The 19,156-nt window shown below is 46.1% G+C and overlaps 1 protein-coding gene across 1 annotated transcript; it reads right to left on the bottom strand.

Annotated features, from left to right (window-relative positions):
• Nucleotides 1-230: 230 nt before the first annotated feature.
• LOC135396384 (leukotriene A-4 hydrolase-like) lies at nt 231-18,991 on the bottom strand. The gene is made up of 17 exons (XM_064627323.1): nt 18,702-18,991; nt 18,482-18,630; nt 10,652-10,757; nt 8,967-9,035; nt 8,798-8,899; nt 8,681-8,733; nt 8,219-8,291; nt 8,014-8,154; nt 7,490-7,584; nt 6,034-6,145; nt 5,178-5,322; nt 2,889-2,992; nt 2,750-2,820; nt 2,211-2,358; nt 703-785; nt 502-606; nt 231-435 (listed from the first exon to the last, which is right to left on the bottom strand). The coding sequence occupies exons 1-17, from the start codon at nt 18,867-18,869 to the stop codon at nt 312-314; spliced, it is 1,848 nt and encodes a 615-aa protein (XP_064483393.1). The 5' UTR covers nt 18,870-18,991; the 3' UTR covers nt 231-311.
• Between the last annotated feature and the right edge of the window lie 165 nt (nt 18,992-19,156).

Here is a 19,156-nt window from a genome sequence, read left to right on the forward strand (position 1 = left end):
TGCATCCACTGAGCGATTCGGTTTCACTTTTGTGTTCTACCATACGATCTTTTTTTTTTTTAATGGGACGGGAGTGGTTGGGCAGTTGTTTCCTTCTGTATTCTAGGAACAAAATTCATATCTTGATGTATCTGCACCATATGTCACTCTGCTCGAAAAACCAGCAAAGCTACTACGAAGAGTTTGTTGCAAATAAAAAATAACACACTGTACATTGCAGAGCCAAAATGTCTTGTGTGGCTTTGTTCATTATGTAGGAATTTTTTTTATTGCAGTATAAAAATGAAAACTGTCGTGTCACAGTCTCGGGTCTATTTCAATTCTACACGGAGATCTCTGCTGAGAGCGTATTTCACGACGTGCATCATTCGGGGTTGCAATCTTTCAAAGAGGTTTATAGCTGTTGGCCGCTTTTCTTCCCAGTTGTATAGATCTCTGCAAAACAAAATACGTAGTAGATTCCATAAACATTTCGGTAACAACTGTCATTTGCAGCAGTACCTGAACAGAGGCCTCACAAACTTCATCCTGCCTATTTTTTCGAGGAACTTGATGACGTGGGGGATCACGTCTTCACATTTCGCTAGGAGACCCAGTCGCAGCCAGCTATAAAACGGAAAATCAAGTGTTGGAGGGCATCCACAGTACAAGTGAAGAATTTCAATGCTGCGGACAATGCACATACAGCAGAAGCGTTCTTACCAAAATCTGATTTCAGAATTGTTGATCTGTTCAAGGTTATATAGCTTTGTCAGTTGGAGGAATCTTTCACTGCTCAGCAGCTTCTGAAAAAACACACAAAGGTAGTTTTGTTAGGTGAACGTTTTAGTTACCTATAAACAGTTAGAAAATCAATGTGCAAGTTTCCGGCGATGCAGAATAAAAAATAACGAAGACGGTTAAGAGCATCAACTGTTTACTATATACAAATTAAAAACAAGACTTTTGTGCAGTAGGCTGCACTTCTTCAGGTTTGAGGACCTCTTACAAGCGGTGAAGGATATATCGGAGTCATGTCACATGGTTCCAGGGGAAAGGGTGAGGGCTGAGACAAATACAAACAAATGCCATACAAATACAAACAAAAGCAATTTGTATTTGTATTGCATTTGTTTGTATTTGTCTCAGCCATCACCCTTTACCTCTTGTACCATGTGACATGACTCCGATATATCCTTCACTGCTTGTAACAGGTCCTCAAACCTGAAGAGGTGCAGCCTACTGCACTAAAGTCTTGTTTTTAATTTGTATATAGTAAACAGTTGATGCTCTTAACCGTCTTCGTTATTTATATAAACAGTTACTTAGACTTATGCTCCTGACACATGAGCACATTTGAACTCTTTTACACAAATGGATACCTAATGGAAAGGCGTTTCGTGACACGCAGCAAAGGAGGATCTTTTAAAAAGCAGCCCTTTTGGGAAGCTGAGATCGGCAATCTCCTTTTCATCTTTAAATGCATAGCCTAGAATGAAGGGCAATACGATGATAATAGTGAGTTTCAGTACGCTATCGAATCAACGAAAGCATGGTTCGAAAGCTTCTTGTTGCTTTGTGACAACTTAACCGACAAAGTGCATCTGGTCAACACTGTGCCTCTTCATTCACGAGTACAATCTTTCACGTTTTTTTAGCAGTCGCAAAATTCGCGAACATTAATACATCGCGAATAAAAATACGCTTTTCAGTGTATGTAACAATAAAGGTAACCTCGTTTGAAGTTCAGTGTTTGTGGCGTCTTGTCTGTTCTGTGACTTCCTATTCATACCCAGCAGTGTGTTTTTTTTTTATAGTGATTTTAAGTAAGTAGACGAATGAGACAAGGTTTCTAGCCATAAATCTCACCTCAATGCTCCTATAAGACAACATTCAATCCCACGGCAATATTTGCGAATGAGCTAAAGAATCATCCAGCTGCTATTTGTTTTTGCTTCACCATCATGCCGTTATCACACATTTTTACTGCAAGTGGTTGCTTTATAAATGTGCGTACCAAATAAGGTGTACATCTTGAATCATCTGGTAGATATGAGCAGACAAAGGAGATCAGGGCACAATGAAATATCACCCAAAATGCTGAAAGTTTCCTGTCTTGTTCAACTTTAAAGGGAAAAAGACTAGTAATTTTGAACACTTGTACAGACCAAAGCCCACATAAAGGTACTATCTACACACTCACTAGATGATGACACAACACAGGCTATTACCTTCTCAAGGAGCAAGGCTAGAAACTCTTGTAGCTGTACCGGACAGAAGTTGTCTATGTCAGAACACGCACACGTTGAAATGTCTGCAGTTTCGTCAGCCCATTTCTTACACAAAACCTCACATGGCTCTGCGAGTTTGGTGCGATACCTAAGGAATATCAATTGAAGGCAGCTGACTTGAACGTGTATTTCTTTTCTAATATCGCAGATGCAATACATCGATGTCCATAGGAAAGTGGTAAGGTAATGTTAGTGTATTCATTAATGCAAAGGCTGAAGAAGAACGTAAAGAAACAAGAAACAAAATAAAGAAAAAGGAATGATGAAAAAGAAGTATATGAAATTTATATAGAATAAACCATTTATGTATGCGTCACGTTCCCAGCACCATACATGACACGAAGATATGAATAATGACAACAACACTGCTGGCTTTTAGAATAGAAATGCTAGATTTATAGGAATGTGCAGTCTTTTGAAAATGTATTTCATGCAACTGGATGCCCTTTATACAGAATTCATATCTAATGTCCCCTTACTCTGGTATAACAGGGGGTAGGCCTGGTGCATACAACCAGGTATCCCAATCAACCTCTTTCAGGACATCCACCTGCAATACAAAATAATGCAATTTTCATTTTTGCTGTCCAACAAGTTATGTCTAATATTCATGCTTGCCTTGTCATGAAAGTATTCAAAAAGGTAGTCCTTCCACTGGTTGGTGTTGATGGACTGGTACTTGAAGTGTTCCACGTAAGACTTCAAGAATGGGTCAAAAAATTCTATGTGAAAAAAAAAGAGCAATCTCATCAGTAAATGGTACTTGTTCGCTTAATAACAGGAAGGAGGCACACTTAAGCAATCACAGATCAAGTAGGAACATGCTACATTATTGATAACAGTTTGTTGCGAGAAATATAGGAGAACTGAATTTCTGAGTACCAGTTTTATTATCGTGTTTCTTTTTTCTTGTCAGATTAAATCCAGACTTTCTTTTCAGTTACCAAAACTGTAGCATATCGACTGTTATGCGGAATAAGAAAGTTAGTGTCACTAAAACGTGGTTATCATTAAGCCACCTGTCATGAATTCCGGATGACAGCCCTGAGACCATAGCCTTCAAAAGTGGCTTTTCAATACAACCATTACTTCCTTTTGGGGTAGCTTCCACCTATGACACAAAAATGAGGCAGCAGAAACTACAACATAGGATTGTAGCTGATCAGATAATATTAATTCATTGTTGGAAATGCAGTGTTCATGTTTATTAAACAAACACTCCCTCTGAATGCTTTTTTAGTGGAGCATTCAAACAGAAACGGCACATTGCCGGGCCGCAGATTTAGTGGAGCTAGTACCGGGGAGAACGCGAGCACCCGCCACAGCCAAGAATGATTCGAGGAATTTGGATGTCATTCTCCAGCTGAGTTCTGTCTCCTTACTTTCTCCTAAGTTGTGTTCACCCAAGTTTTACCCACAACACATAGCAACACAGAGTTTCTAACCCCGCAAATTGCAAAACTGTGGGGGTGTCTGCAGGTAACTGCTGTATATCTGCACCAGGGTTGGCCATAAATACATTTTTTGAGTATTTAAATATAAATACAAAATACTTTATTGAAAGGGGTATTTAAATACTCTCCATAAACACTTTTCAATGTGAGTATTTAAATACAAAATATAAATACAGTATTTAAATACTGTAACTACTAACATAAATACTGTGAGGAAAATGACATCTGGAATGACAGAAAAAATGATGATCATATCAATAAATCAGTAAGCAACATTTAACAGATTGTCATGGCGATTTTAATATTACAAGTTTCTCAAAGACTGCATCTTTAGTTCGGCCGTACAATCAGATTCGCAAAGGAGAACAGCATCTCCGCAGGTGCCGATGAACATAGGCTTGTACCATGAAGAAGATGGTCCGTACAACAAGGTAATCGGGTAGTCACAACCGTTGTCCGCAACAACAGTGAAAAACTCGGCATCTAAAATGGTTGTCGCATGCGCATGCTGGCGCAAACACGGTATAACTTTCTCCCCAAACTTGCCCTTCTTCCCGAAGGGTCAAATACAGGGCAATTTTAGGACATGAGTCGGTATACTCTGTATTCAAGAGTACTTATAAATAGGGAGTGACTTTATCGGGTTAAATGCCTTTCTCAGATTCGGGGGGTAAAACTCGGCCGCTTTTTTTAAATCTGTAATTCAGGGAGAAATCGGGCGATAATTGTGCCTTCGGGTGTTATTGGGTGTTTTTGTTTCTCCTCTTGTCTGTATTAAGTCCTTTCCTAATCTCTTTCTCCTTTCTTTTTTATTTTATTTGCGGAATCGGGACCTTCCAGCGGTAATGCCCAAAGGCATAGACAGTGTTGACACACATGGGTGTATTGCTGGGAACATAAGTGACCCATTCTTACATGTGTTACACGTGGCGACCTTTGTCCGTCTTCATTGGAAACGTCACTTGGGGATTTCATAGTGACTGGAATTCGGGGAGAAATCGGGTTTAGCCCGAATTGGTCGGAGGTCTGTTCGGGGGGGAATAACCAGGCGGAATCGGGTTTAACCCGAAAAAGTCACTCCCTACTTATAAAGTATTTACAAGAATAAATACCAAAAAATTGGTATTTTAATAGTATTTAATTACAATGTATTTAAATACTGCCCCTCCCCGAATTCTGCACCCAGGGACAGCAGTACACATACACAATTAAACGGAGATTAACTGAAAATACTTTGTGTCATATGTGTGTATATATATCAACAAATCTACATCCTATGTGCCTTAAGGTTGTTTCTAATTTTTTTTTTTTTCCCTTTACTCATATCGCAGTACCAGGAGGAAGACCCTGGTGCTATGAGTTTTCCAACTATTATAATGATTTGTTCCTTCAATATTTTACTTGCCCCATGAGCTCTCTTTCCAGGTCATAACTAGTTATGAGGAGTGTGTACCTGGCCCGCCAAGCTTCTGCTCCAAGTAGTAGAGGAAAGTGTGTCCTTTCTCATAGGGCACTGTAGAGAATGCATCATCTGGGTGAACTCCTTTCAGACAAGGCACTAAACTTGTGAGTGGATTGTCAGCTCCCATTGTGTCCACCTTGAATCAATGAAAAAAAAAAAAAAGTTAAGAGAAGCTGACATTTACGATATATCATATAGAAGGTGTAGTTAACTCTTTTTTTTTCCTGCAGCGAAGTAAGTATGCACATATGCATACTTACTTCGCTGCAGGAAAAAAAACAGCAGCGGAGTACAGACAGTATGTATGTATCTTTAACCGGTGTGTGTGTGGGGGGGGAGGGGGGGGGCATAAGAATGAATCAGGCTGTATTGCAGGAGCTGTCAAACAGATGAGGAATATCTGGTGGAAGATTTTCAGGCGGTAGGTATAGCACAGGTATGGACAGGTGGAGAGAGGACAGCAGGAAGGATGGGGAAAGTGTTAGTATGCATCCTGGGCTGACTTCAGGAGGAACTGTGCCAACATCCGTCTGGAGAGTTTGCCGGAAAACCTCAGAGGGCGTGGCTGGTGGTAGGGTTTGAAACCAGCACCTCCCAGTCAACAGCACAACCTCAGAGCAACCACCAATGAGCGCATGTTTTTATCGACTTGACCATGCCACTTGTGGGTCAACTTTTTCAAACGCACGGACGTGCACACAGACAGACAGAGCTTTTTTTCCAGTTTGACACTCCTAATGCTAACACATTAATAGGTCCCAAATGGAACCCACTGCAGCAGTCCAGGGGGTCTGTCCACCTACTGGATCTCCCAGCAGTGTCCTATGAAGTTCCAAGGCTTTCTTACGGTGTAACGCAAATTCTTAATGCCACCACTGGCAGCAAATTCTCGATGCTCTTTCCCACACAGCTCTCCTACGATTTTACGTTCCAAAAACTTGGTGAAGCCTTCGTTCAACCTAGGAAAGAGAAACACATGGGTTACAATGGGCATATTCCCTGGAAGAAAACTGGTACTAGCTTCATTACGTGCTGCATGAGGCTACTTGAAGAGATCAGTGCTTTCTCATGAATTTTTAAAGGTAGCTAATTAAATGAAACTGAAATGTTCAGCTGGTGCTTACGTACCCATGGGAGTAGAGAAGAATTTCACATTGGTGAAGATTTAAGAAAAAATCTGTGCATCTCATACAAAGCTTCACGAGTCAACTCTTGACTTATGAACCATAAATTTACGAATTTCTTTGCTTTGTGGGAATACATGCAAAATTTCTACCTAATGGGAAAGGACATACCCCTTGTACCTCAAGCAACTTCAGCTGCTTTGAATACTCATTTTATCCTTCTGAGAGAAACCAATCTGTGTTTGTTTCTATTAGTAGTAGAGTTGCTTACTAGTGTAGAAGCAGCGATGCACTGTTTAAAGCATAGTCTAAATTGGTTCTCAAATACATCACACAGATGGTTACAGAATACACAACATAGATAGACAGCGATTACAGCTAAGTCAAATCTGAATAAAACATGTTTTTGGCAAAACACATTTTTTGTCATATCTTGAGTGGTCTTCCATACTGCTACACTGCTGCAGGCTTTCAGATAGGCATGGTTCGATACATGCACACAACTCATGCAGACATGAACTGCTCTGTTGCGGCCAATAGACATCTAGGAAATTGTTAACACATTTTCTGAATGTTCAACCGGGAATTAAATACGTTGCATTATGGGTGTCACATCTGTAGAAGGGGCTTCTGCCAGAAGGACAGTTTGAATAAATAGACCAGTATGTTCCTGGGTTTCGTTTTAAAAAAAATGGGGACATAACAATATTGCGCGATATTGTATGAAACAGCAGATTTTTGGGTGGACCATAAAAATTAAGTGCTTCTCACATTTACAATGAACATGCGATATCGAGCGCTGGTGATCACTACAAGGTGTAAAGCATTCTGCAGCGCTAGTGTGGGTGGCTCAATCTGCATTTTGGCAAGTTCAGTTTGCATGGTTCTCGGGCTTTACTCAAAACGACGATAACGAAAATCAGAGGGTAAGAACACGTTTTACGGGGTATAACCCTAAAACACAAAGTTATACGCATAAATAGCCCTTAATGCCAACCGTTCTCTTTGGCAGCCATGCACTCCATGCAACCTGTCACTGGATTGATTTTTATTCTCATGGCTTCTGCAATAGTTGTCCCAGAAATAAACAAGTTCACTCATTCATCCATTCTTATTTGCAGGAGTCCTGTGAGGTTCACCATAAGCGTAAATTATGCTACATATTGATGAGGTACCCACCAGAAATGTTCAAATGTGCTATTGGTGACCAGATTTCCAGTCCAGCTATGTGAAATCTCGTGTGCAATCACACTGGCTAAGGATTTGTCACCCGCCTAAAAGAAGAGTAAATATAACACGATTATTACGTCTAGATGCTTCTTCCAAGTCTAATGCCCTGGAATGGAGTGCAATTGTAAGTTCAATCATAGCAGCTGAAGAACCATACATAATTCGTACAGGAGCAGGAAGCTCAAAACTCATTTTTGGGTCTTCAAATACATTTCACACATTTCAGCTTTCATTGTCGCTTTGTGTTTCACACACTGACGTCGACATTAATAACGACAGCAGTTCATGGGCAACAGTAAATGTGACTATCTGCAATTTAAAAAATTTAATACTTGCACATCCAGAGTAAACACGTGTTCCACATTAATACAGATCTCCCAGTCACCAATTTTTCTAGGTTTATTCTAAACCCTTTGAGGTCAAATGCTGGAGCAAATGGGATACACATGCAAAAGCACTGGCAAATGACATACAAGAAGTGTAGGCGTGACAAACGTCAAGCAGGGGTTTTCCATGCCCCCGTATGGAAATGAAGGGGGCAGCACCAACAGGTCATAAATACCCCAGACGTAAGGGCCCGCTAAATCCTCAGCCACTTGAAGCATTTTTTCTGTCTGGAAAGGCCAACAGAACGAAGCATGTAATGCAGCACTGACGGACATGGTTAAAAATGCTTACGTCAGCAAAGTCAATGGTAGCGAGGTCAACATACTCCTTCTCAGCCCACACGTGACTTCTCGGCCCCAGCTGCCTAGAATATAAGTGATACTGTGACTTTTCCTACAAACTTGCAAATGTGGTGATTTCCGATATGGCTAATTATAAGCCTGCATTGTACCCATACACGCCAATGCCACATTCTCAAAAAAGAACTTCACCGCATAACACATTCCCAACAAACCATCGATCATCCTGCATGACATTGTTCTCTCATCTCATTTGTAGACATTTGTGGAGGCGTATGCCTTTTTGTGACCATTATCACAACTGCATAAGCGTCACAAAAAGGTATACACCTCCCGTTTTCCACAAATCGGGAAAGAACAATGTTATTCGGGATGATGGCTGACTCGGAGCGTGCTATGCAGTGAAGTTCCGTTTTAAGAGCGCAGGATGAACTGAAAGTGGTCTTTCTAGTACCTTTTTTCCAAGTCACCTACCACAAGAGCAATTAGATAAATTGGGATTGGTATCTGAAATATATCAATATCGTATCTGCATAAACGTCACAGAGCTAAAGATTTAGCCGGCATTTACATTTTGGTTGAAGTGGGTCACTTTTGTCCTTCCATCACCAGAGTCCTTTGCTTCTTCCCTGATAGCACTCATTAGAACGGTGAGCTCCTGTGGAGCTCGAATCTGTAACCAGCACAGTGTAATATTGCGCTTATTTGCTCAATAAATTTCAATAAACAGTGTGCCTTACGGATGCACTGTATGGTGCCTTCACACTCGGTGTATCCTGGCATGGCAGCAAAGCACGGGCATGAATAGGCTGAAAAAGTGAAAGCGGTGCTACTCAAACAGAGAACTTGTCAGCAAGTCGCTCGAACAGTGAACACTGAGGGACCAGCGACGGACGATTCGATTTGTCAGCGACCAACTCCTATGCTAATAATGGCAGACAAGGGGCACAATGAATGTGTATCATTGCAGCCTCAAGAACAACCTCCGAGCCAACTGATAGAACAGAAAAATGGTTGCAATGCCATTGATAGCATAATGGTGAGACAACAACAATGTTGGTCATCCTGCCCTTCATGGCAACTGTGAGCATCACTGTGTACCACATTTACTTTAAAGCAGCAGTGAAATGACACCTAGCATTGCTTGAAACCCAGCATCATTCATCAAGCAGTTTTGCAGTATAGGTGCCACGTAAAATATTTTTGCCGAATTGTGCCTCACTGTGCAATTTAATAGACAAAAACAACCTTAAAGGAGCATGGAAAGGAAAAATTGAGCTGGTTCAAAATAGCTTACTTTGTCAAGCAGTGTATAAAAAAACATCCACGCAAAATATTCGGCTCACCAAGGTCTTATTACAGCACAATTTCATTTTCAAAAATGGTGCCCCAGCAAGAAGTGTCTGGCCTCCAGGCCACTTCATCACTGCTGTGATGTCAGACCAGCACTGTGCCTCAATCGCTGCAAAAAATTAATCTGCTGTTGCCAGCTGCAGTGCACTACTTGTTCATAAGTATTTTGTAAAATACCTTCAATCCATTTAGAAATAAATAAGTTATACAGGCCAGATCACTGGCCTTTTTTGAGTGCAAAGAGATTGTTAACTTGTATCACACAGAGACCACAGTCAATCTGTTGCGCAAACATAGTTGTGGGAGAAGTAAAACTGTGCGTAGGATTGCCTTTGTCTTAGGGGAACTCGAGGGATTTCATAAATTCTGTGTTTGGGTTCTGCAAAGTGTGTCGTCACCTTCCATAGTGCACATTAGTTAGAACTGTGCTTTGGGCATGTTGGTAACCCAGTACTGAAGTCGCCATTAAAAGCTCTAGAAGGGCAGACAGAAAAGACAACGATGGGACATGCAAGGGAGTGTACACGAAAGGCTGAGTTCAGAAAAAAACATAGGTAAGGATGCCTCCCAGGAATAAGAGAGAAAGGGAAATATGGGAATCTTTTTGATAGATAAAAGGTGGTGGCACGCGTGTTAGCATGGCTCCCTTGTTTTTTAAAAAGAAGGAACTGGAGTTCCTGTCAGCATAAATACCAGCGTTTCTGCGATTAAAAATCTTGTTGAAAGTAGCGCTCAGAGCCGTATGGTCGTCTTCTCTGTCTGTCCTTTTAGAGCTTTAGTGATGACATCAATAGTGCTTGTGCACTGCTTTGAAACAGATTATTTTGGCTGATACATAAGACCTTCTGACCAGAGTTGAACTGCCATTTCTTGACACTGCTCGACAGCTAAGACGAATTTGGTACCTCAGAAATGCCAACAAAAGACGAAGGATGTGTGTAATACAGGAGTGCTATCATTTTTTTCCCCCTGCACTATTATAGCAATATCATTTGTACAGTATAACTTAGAAACAAGGACTTACAAAAAATAGTTTTGAACATTCTTTGTGACTCATTTGACACAGACTTACCTCACAATGATTATATAGGTAAGGATGTTTGCCTCCTGCTGTTTGCTCTGGGCTTAGCCACTGCAGGGCACTAGACTCTGGAGATGTTTCGTAGTGAACACGTACACTGAAAGAAAGTTTTAAGCTCATCTTTACAAGTTTTTTTTGTTTTCCAGCATTTTTATTAACCGTGGGACGATTCCACGTGAAACGATCCAGCAGACCTGCTCGGCCCCGAGGAAACTATCACGAATTTTTCCTAAATTTTTTTAACAGTCCTTAATAGTGCAAAGCGACATACCACAAAACGTTTCTTCCCAGATCTCAATGTGGCGGGTGCTAGACACGAGCAAAGGTCGCAGCGCTGGCAAAAACCGTGCCTGGCATGAACAACAGCTGCGTCTCATAGAAAGCCCCCAGAAATGTGCGGTTTTCTTTTGAGTATTGAGGAAACTATGCTCAACACAGCGTTGCAAATCCCGGTTGTCATGCCGTAATCTGTGCTGGCATACACAGGACAGAAGTTTCGCAACTTTCCTCCCTTTTCGCGATTTTTTTGTGCAAAGATCAAACCACTAAATTTTAATGAATATTTTTCCTTCCAAGGGCTCATGGAATACTTCAACAGGAAAAATCGCGAGACATGTAACTTTCGTAGTCATTGCAGGGAAAATCGTGGAAGTATGCGCTTTTTCCAAAATTCGCTACAATCGAGTGTAAAACACGCAATGAAGAGGTCGGAAGAGACATTTGAAACCAACTCAGTTTTATGGAACGAGCCTTCCTCTACAACATATTAAAAAATCTTGAGGGTGTTTTTTTTGTATAAAAGAAAAAATTTTTTTGTAGTAGAGGGTATTATGGCCACAGTGACCCAAGTTGCATGTATCCGGTGGGGTGCTATATTTGTTTTTTGGGCTCCCGTTTTAATTCCTTCTATTTTCAATTTTTTCTGGTCTGGTTGGGTTTCAGTGTTGTGGTGAATCCGGCCACCACACATAGATGGCACCAGGCAAAACCTGTGTCTAGGTCAGATGTTAGCCTCATGCGCTGTGGGAGGGGCCTTGGCTTGGACAGATCAAAAACCGTGAGCGCGTGTGAGCGAGACCAGAGCCTGGAGCGGCTGGCCTCGGATACGGTGCTTGGAACGACTGGCTTAGGAGAACATTCTCGGTGTAAAGATTATGTGAGTTATTAAATATCACGTTTCTTCCTGTATTTTGACTTTGTCTCTGTGGCTCGCTTTCCACGGGAGTCGAATGGACGGGCTTTGCCCCCGAGAGTGGGAATAGGCTCCCACAAATGGCGCCCGGACCTGGGGCCCCGAGCTCGTTCGTTCGATGACGTGGAGGACGTGGCACGTTCTATTTTTTTCGTTCCATTTTAGTGTGTCAAGTTTTGTTTCAGTGTGATACCGCCGGATTGTGGTACTTCAATTACTTCGTGTTCTTTCATTTTTTTCTTTGTATCTCGCTTTGTTGGGGCAGCATTTTTGCTGCTCGTTTTGTCTGAGTATTCTAGTTGTGTCCGGTGCCTGACCCGTACAGCGGATGGACCGTACGCCTCCACGCGGGTACAACCTCCGGAGCGGAGCAAAAGCTCCGGTACCCCAACGGTCCCACTCGGAAGAGCGGCCGGTACACGTCGCCCCGGCGCCTACGGAGCCGAGAGGACCGGCCGACGATGTGAAGGCACCTGCCGTGCCTCCATCCCAAGGTACGCCGACTACGGTATCTGCAGTGCCGCAGTCAGACACCACAGCAACGGCAGAGCTTCTGTCACGTATGGCAGAGCTGTGCTCGTTGATGACGCGACGCCTTGATTCCGGGTTGGTTTCGCCGCCGCAGGCACAAGCGCCCGTCCGACTGACAATCCCTGTTCCTACGTTCTCAGGGTATACCGATAGAAAGTCAGTCGCAGACTTCTTAGATGACCTTACGGCCTATCAGACCGGAATGGGAGTCTCAGAGGAAGTCCTGATCCTACGCATCCTGCAGGTTGCTTTGGTAGGAGACGCCGCCCGCTGGCTTCGACTGCAGTCGAGGTTCACGTCCTTGCAGGACTTCAAGCAGCGGTTTAAAAACGAATTCCTTCCCCCGGATTACGAATATCATATCCTGGAGGAGCTGCACAAACGTACTCAGCATCCAGATGAGACGTTGGCAGAATTCGTACGGGCCCTGCAAGAGCTGTACAGCAGAGCAGAACCAACTGCAACAGAGCAGCAGCGAGTAGCACGGGCTATCCGTCAGTGCCACCCCCGCTTCCGGCCCTACCTTCGAGCCCATCGCTTTGATAGTCTTGAAGCGTTGGCGCAGGAGGCTCGTACCATACAGGGCGACCTCCTAGCCGAACTCGAATATCGGCCCCCGCCGCCGCCTGAATGGGCGTTAGAACCACGCTGTGCGTGGTCAGCGGGAGCAGCCTCGGTCGAACGCCTACCTGCAGTGGGACAGGATGAGCACCACCGCAATCCTTATGCGGAGCCATCCCGCCGAGCAATTGATCCCTTCCGTCTTGGACAGAGGGCGATCCCCGCAGGAACGAGCCATGACAGACCCGTCCTGCCTAATTATCGTGGTCAACCCGGCAACACAGCTGGCGAAACTACGGACAGGCAGCGGGAACGGCAGCGGGAACGGCAGCGCCTACCGCGCCCGCAGCCGCAAAGGTCCGCCGGTTGTTGGAATTGCGGTAGCCCCGAACATTTCCGTCAGGACTGTCCGCACCGAGGGCCGAATACCCGTAATGTGCCAACGGGAAACGGCCGCAGCCGACGTCCATGAACGCTCGCTTAACGACGTCGGCTATCTGCCGAAAGAGCGAACGAGCGGTCGCTAGCAGCGGCCTCGATCATGCAAAAGCTGGCTCTGCAAGCAGCAAGACAACCAAAGGAGACGCATTAGCTCCTTTTGCTCTCTCTGTTCGGAATGGCATTCAGGACAGAGAACCAAATATCGCAGTTCGCATTTTGGGCAGAAACTACATCGCCCTTATAGACACGGGAGCTACACTCTCTCTCATCGGCGACTGTGTTTACGAGCACTGCCTGCAAAGACAAGTAGTTCTGCAGACTACTGAGGTCACCCTTCGTCTTGCTTCCAATGACGTCATTCCAGCACAATCTGCAGTTGTGCTGTGGCTCCGTTTCGATGGGAGACGGCGAAAGCAGCGCTTCGTTCACCTTCCTGGCCTGGCAGTGCCCGTTATCCTGGGCAGGGATTTCATCATCCGGCACAAGTTGGCGCTGGACCTGCCCAATGGAGGATACGTATACCACGGCTCGACAGGGTTCTTCCCCTTCGCCACGGCAGCGGACGATTGCACAGCACAGCAAGCTGCAGCAGTCTCCACCGAACCGTCTGCACTCCCGACTGTCTTGGGGTCATTCCATGGTCCTGAGGAGGAGCGCCGTCAGCTTCAACAAGTATTGCGGCAGTACGATGGTATCTTTACGGAAAACCCCGGTAAGACGTCTCTGTTACAGCATAGCATAGACACGGGTAACGCTAGGCCCTGGCGTTGTAATCCAAGACCTTTGAGCGTACATAAGCGTGCTTTGTTAGACGCTGCTCTAGAAGAAATGCTCCAAACCGGTGCAGTTCAGAGATCCCAGAGTCCTTGGGCGTTTCCTGTCGTCCTGGCTCCGAAACGTGATGGTACGGCAAGGTTATGCGTCGACTATCGTCGACTTAACGCAGTAACTGTAAGGGACTCTTATCCCTTCCCGTCCAACGAATCAATCATGTATTCCCTGGGCAACGTTGCGGTGTTTTCAACGCTTGATTGTAGCAGAGGGTTCTTGCAGATCCAAGTTGCCCCGGAGGATGTCCCGAAGACAGCCTTTACCTGTCATAGGGGTCTGTTCGAGTTCGTACGGATGCCTTTCGGTCTGTCTAACTCACCAGCCAGTTTCCAGCGGTTGATGGACACCGTATTAGGAGATGCGAAGTACAATTTCGCGATGGCGTACATGGATGATGTCGTAGTGTTTTCCAGAAATTTTCAGGAACACTTGGAACACCTGTCAATCGTCCTTGCAAGGATGAAGCAGGCGGGGCTAACCATTAACCCCCGCAAGGTACAGCTGGCATCGCCTAGGATCAGCCTTCTCGGCTTCGTGGTGGACGGAGGCACCATCAGTCCTAGCGATGACAAGCTAAAGGCGATCATGGAGTTTCCGGTTCCCGGTAACGTAAAAGCCTTGCAGCGTTTTCTAGGTATGGTTGGCTTTTACCGGCAATTCATTCCTAATTGTGCTCAGTTAGCGCAGCCGCTTAGCCAGTTGTTGCGCAAAGACACACGCTGGCATTGGGGAGAACAGCAGGAACAATCCTTCCGAGCTCTATCTCATGCAATCGCTAATACGGCCAGGCTATATTTGCCCGACCTAAATAAACCGTTTGTTGTGCAAACAGATGCTAGCGATTATGGTGTTGGCGCAGTTCTCTTGCAGGAGCATGACGCTATTCTCTGTCCAGTGGCTTTTGCAAGTCGCACGCTGAATCCGGCAGAACGGAACTATTCCGTCACGGAAAAGGAGTGCCTGGCGATCATCTTCGCTCTCAGGAAGTTTGATCTCTACCTGGATGGCAGCACTTTCACCGTCCAGACTGACCACCAGGCACTCTCATGGCTGCAGCGGCTCCACAACCCAGCTGGACGTCGCGCCAGGTGGGCCCTGAAGCTACAAGGCTACTCCTTCAACGTGGAGTACAGGCGGGGCTCCACGAACGTGGTAGCGGACGCACTATCCCGTGCGCCTCTACCGGAGGGGGAAGAGGTAGGCACCGAGGCGCCTTCTCAACTCCTGGCAGCAGCACAAGTGGCACGGGACGGATCCTCGTCCTGGGGCACGGTCGTGAGCAGAGAGCAGCTCCTTCACGCTCAGAGAGCGGACGGCCTTTGTCAGCGGGTGTCTCAATGGTTAGCTGAGCAGGTCTCGGCAGACACCGGAACGTCTGACGGACGGCATGACTCCTATCTGCTGGGCGAGGATGGCATCCTGTTCAGGTACATACCCCAGGCAGATGACGATGACGGTACATCCCCATTCAGAGTCGTAGTGCCACGGAAGCTGTGTAAGTCTTTCATACGTTACTTTCATGACTCGGCCTTGGCAGGTCACAGCAGTGGCAGGAAAACTTATGAAAAGTTATGTCGTGTTGCGACATGGCCAGGAATGAGGCAGGACGTAACTAAGTATGTTCGTACTTGTCCGATATGCCAGAGAGCAAAACCTCGTGGTGGTTTACCCCCCGGGCGCTTACAGCCGGTTCAGAGCAATAGGCCCTGGCAGATAGTTGCTTGTGATGTGATGGGACCTTTTCCTCGTAGTCCTAGAGGTAACCAGTACCTGTTTGTGGTTACTGATCATTTCACAAAGTGGGTTGAGCTGTTTCCTCTAAGGATGCTGACTTCCCAAAGAGTATGGGAACAACTACTCGACACCTTTTGCCGGTTCGGGTTTCCCGCTCAGCTGATCACTGACAACGCAACCTACTTTACAAGTAAGGTGTTCTCAGATTCTTGCGCTGTCTTAGGCATTCAGCACAAGAAGACTTCCCCGTATCACCCTCAGGCTAATATTACCGAACGTGTTAATCGGAACCTGAAGATGATGTTGGTTGCTTTTACTAGTCAGCACCACCGTGATTGGGATCTTCGCCTGACTGAGCTGGCGTTCGCTACACGGACGACGGTCAACAGATCTACAGGCTTCACCCTGGCGTTCCTGAACTTGGGACGAGAGGCTCCTTTTCCAGTAGAGAATGCTCTGGGCCTCTGGGATGGCAGTACCCAGCCTCCTTATTCAAGGTACGCTGAGGACCTCCAGAGCCGACTGGACGTCGCAGCTCGGACGGCTCGGGAGAACTTGGACGTCGCAAGGTTGGACCAGGCTCGCCAGTACAACCGTGGACGACGGAATCTCACCTACAGCGTCGGTGACCTTGTCCTTCGACGGACTCACCCGCTTAGTGATGCGTCACGCGGCTTTGCAGCTTCGCTCGCAGATAGGTGGGACGGCCCCTTCGAGGTAAGTGCGTGCTCCTCCGGCCTCACTTACAGGCTTCGTCGCTGTGACACGGGCGAAGAAACTGGGCCAGTACACATCTCGGATCTGAAAGCTTACCACCTTCGAGACCCCGACGGAGAGGAGACTGATCATCAGCCGTCTCCTCCCCAGGACCTGGACCAGGATTCCGCTTCCGGACCAGCTCCCAGTCGCTACAGTTTGCGTCCCCGCAGGCGGCGCACGTAGCTGCCACTATCCTAGTCGCTAAATCCTAGTGCTCTTGTATAGTTGGTCTTTCTTAGTGTGATTTCTGTTTCGCAGTCTTCAGCTATAATCTTCTGGGGGAGAGCCTTTTCAGGTTCTCACGGTTTGAAATTGCTTTCTCACCGGATTCCCCTTTTCTTCCCTGGCAGACTACGATGCCTCCCCGTGGGAAGTACTACAGCGGGAGGGCTCCCCCTCCGACACGGTCCTCGCCCGAAGGAGGTGGACCCCCACGCCGGTCCCGTTCCCCGCTCGGAGCCACTTCGGGGACGTCCACGAGGCGGTCGGTAGCCACTTGGACTGTGGTCTCGCAAGGAAGACCGGTTGGCTGGGTGTCACGGTCGAAATGGAGCTCCCAGCCCCGCCCTGTCTGTGGAGAAAGCCCGTCAAGGGTGCAGCCCCCCTTCCGTGGACTGACCTTGGAGGAGAGACACCCCTGCGATCCCCCAATTCCGCTGTCCGAAGATGAAGCTTGACAACTCTGTCCCCTGTGCGGTGTACCAGAGCTACATCGGCATGCACACCGCCAAGGCCAGCTCCATCAGTCTAAACTTGAAGCCTCCCGATCAACCGCCCGTGCAACCACTGACGTCTCAGCTGCCCTCGCCACTCTACGACGTCACCGTCTTGACCTTCTGAGGGAAACGGGAACCTCTCCCCTCATGCGCCCGCAGGTGCCTACCACCTTCCCAACACCCGGCTCCTCCGTACCTCGAGGCCCGGCTGACGATCACATGGACGATACGGTTCTCGACATGCCTGATGAAACTGTAACGGTGTGAGCTGCTGGGGATGTGTGACATTTTTTCCTGGTTTTAAACTATCAGAGTTGCATTTGCATGCAATTACTTGTTAACGTATTGACTTTTCAACATATTTTCAACGTATTTTTTACAACATATTGTGACTTCTATTAGAGGGGGGGTAGTTGTGGTGAATCCGGCCACCACACATAGATGGCACCAGGCAAAACCTGTGTCTAGGTCAGATGTTAGCCTCACGCGCTGTGGGAGGGGTCTTGGCTTGGACAGATCAAAAACCGTGAGCGCGTGTGAGCGAGACCAGAGCCTGGAGCGGCTGGCCTCGGATACGGTGCTTGGAACGACTGGCTTAGGAGAACATTCTCGGTGTAAAGATTATGTGAGTTATTAAATATCACGTTTCTTCCTGTATTTTGACTTTGTCTCTGTGCCTCGCTTTCCACGGGAGTCGAATGGACAGGCTTTGCCCCCGAGAGTGGGAATAGGCTCCCACAGTGTGCAAGCAATACGCTGTGGCACAGACTTCTGCAAGGTTGCCACAGTCTTTTCTTCTGTAGCATAGCATGCGTACTGCAATCCTGGGTGGTTAAGTTTATGGCATTGCTTCCGGTGTGCACGGTGCCGGCAGGGCCGGCAGACCAATCGAGCCACAGAGGCTTTGTCGGCTTCTACGCTCCTTTTTGATTGCAGCTGGGAGGGGGCTCCCATGAAACGTTAACACTGGCGAGTGAACCACAGTGCTCATTGTTGTGTTGTCAGTGGTGGAGACTATTAACAACACTGAACAGTAGTGACGAAGCAGTTACTTACACATCTGACTTGCCAACTTCCGTGTCCGGTAAAGTAATTTCAAGTTTCATCCCGAAAATATTATCTTTGACCGACGAGTCGTAAGGTAGTTTCTTTGATGAGCTGACGTGAGTCACTTCGCTAATGGTCAGGTCTTGCGTGTCTAGTACCTGAAACACAGTGCGTGTTCATATAATAACGCAAACCAATAAATAAACAGCTATGGAGGTTGTGCTCTTACCAGTGACTTGGCCTCTGACAACTTCCTAGTGAAAGTAAGGTCCACAAAACCGGCGAGCACTTTTCTTTTGAAGTCGACTTCAACCTCGAGATGGACGTGGTTAACTGCACATAAGTCCGGCCTTGCGAAGGAATTTGGATCATTCTCAGTTAAGCCCACCCTTGTCATCGCAAACACGTATTCAACCAGCTGATTTCAAAAGTTGTGCCAGCCAGCTGCGTATTAACTATTTACTGAGAGAGGCAAGACAACACAACCAATGCAACCAACGTCCGAACCTTGTTGGCTTGGCTTGGCGCTTGGCTTTCTCTTTGCATTTGCAGCTCACTATAGTTTCGGTTCTTACTTTCAAAGAAACTTATGATGTAGGTAATTGGCATAATCCAAAACACAAATACAATTTTGAATGAGTAATCATAATATCAAATATATGTGAAAGTTTTTGAGGAAACGAG

The sequence above is a fragment of the Ornithodoros turicata genome, chromosome 6 (genome assembly GCF_037126465.1).
Source record: "Ornithodoros turicata isolate Travis chromosome 6, ASM3712646v1, whole genome shotgun sequence".
In the NCBI taxonomy this organism is placed as follows: domain Eukaryota; kingdom Metazoa; phylum Arthropoda; class Arachnida; order Ixodida; family Argasidae; genus Ornithodoros; species Ornithodoros turicata.

Excerpts from the sequence above, each read along its gene's own strand:
- LOC135396384 (XM_064627323.1), bottom strand. The coding sequence starts at position 18,869 with ATGACAAGGGTGGGCTTAACTGAGAATGATCCAAATTCCTTCGCAAGG. Across the intron at positions 8,155-8,218 it reads CTACCATTGACTTTGCTGAC|ACAGAAAAAATGCTTCAAGT; the intron begins GTAAGCATTTTT and ends TGGCCTTTCCAG. Across the intron at positions 5,323-6,033 it reads TTAAGAATTTGCGTTACACC|GTGGACACAATGGGAGCTGA; the intron begins GTAAGAAAGCCT and ends CATTGATTCAAG.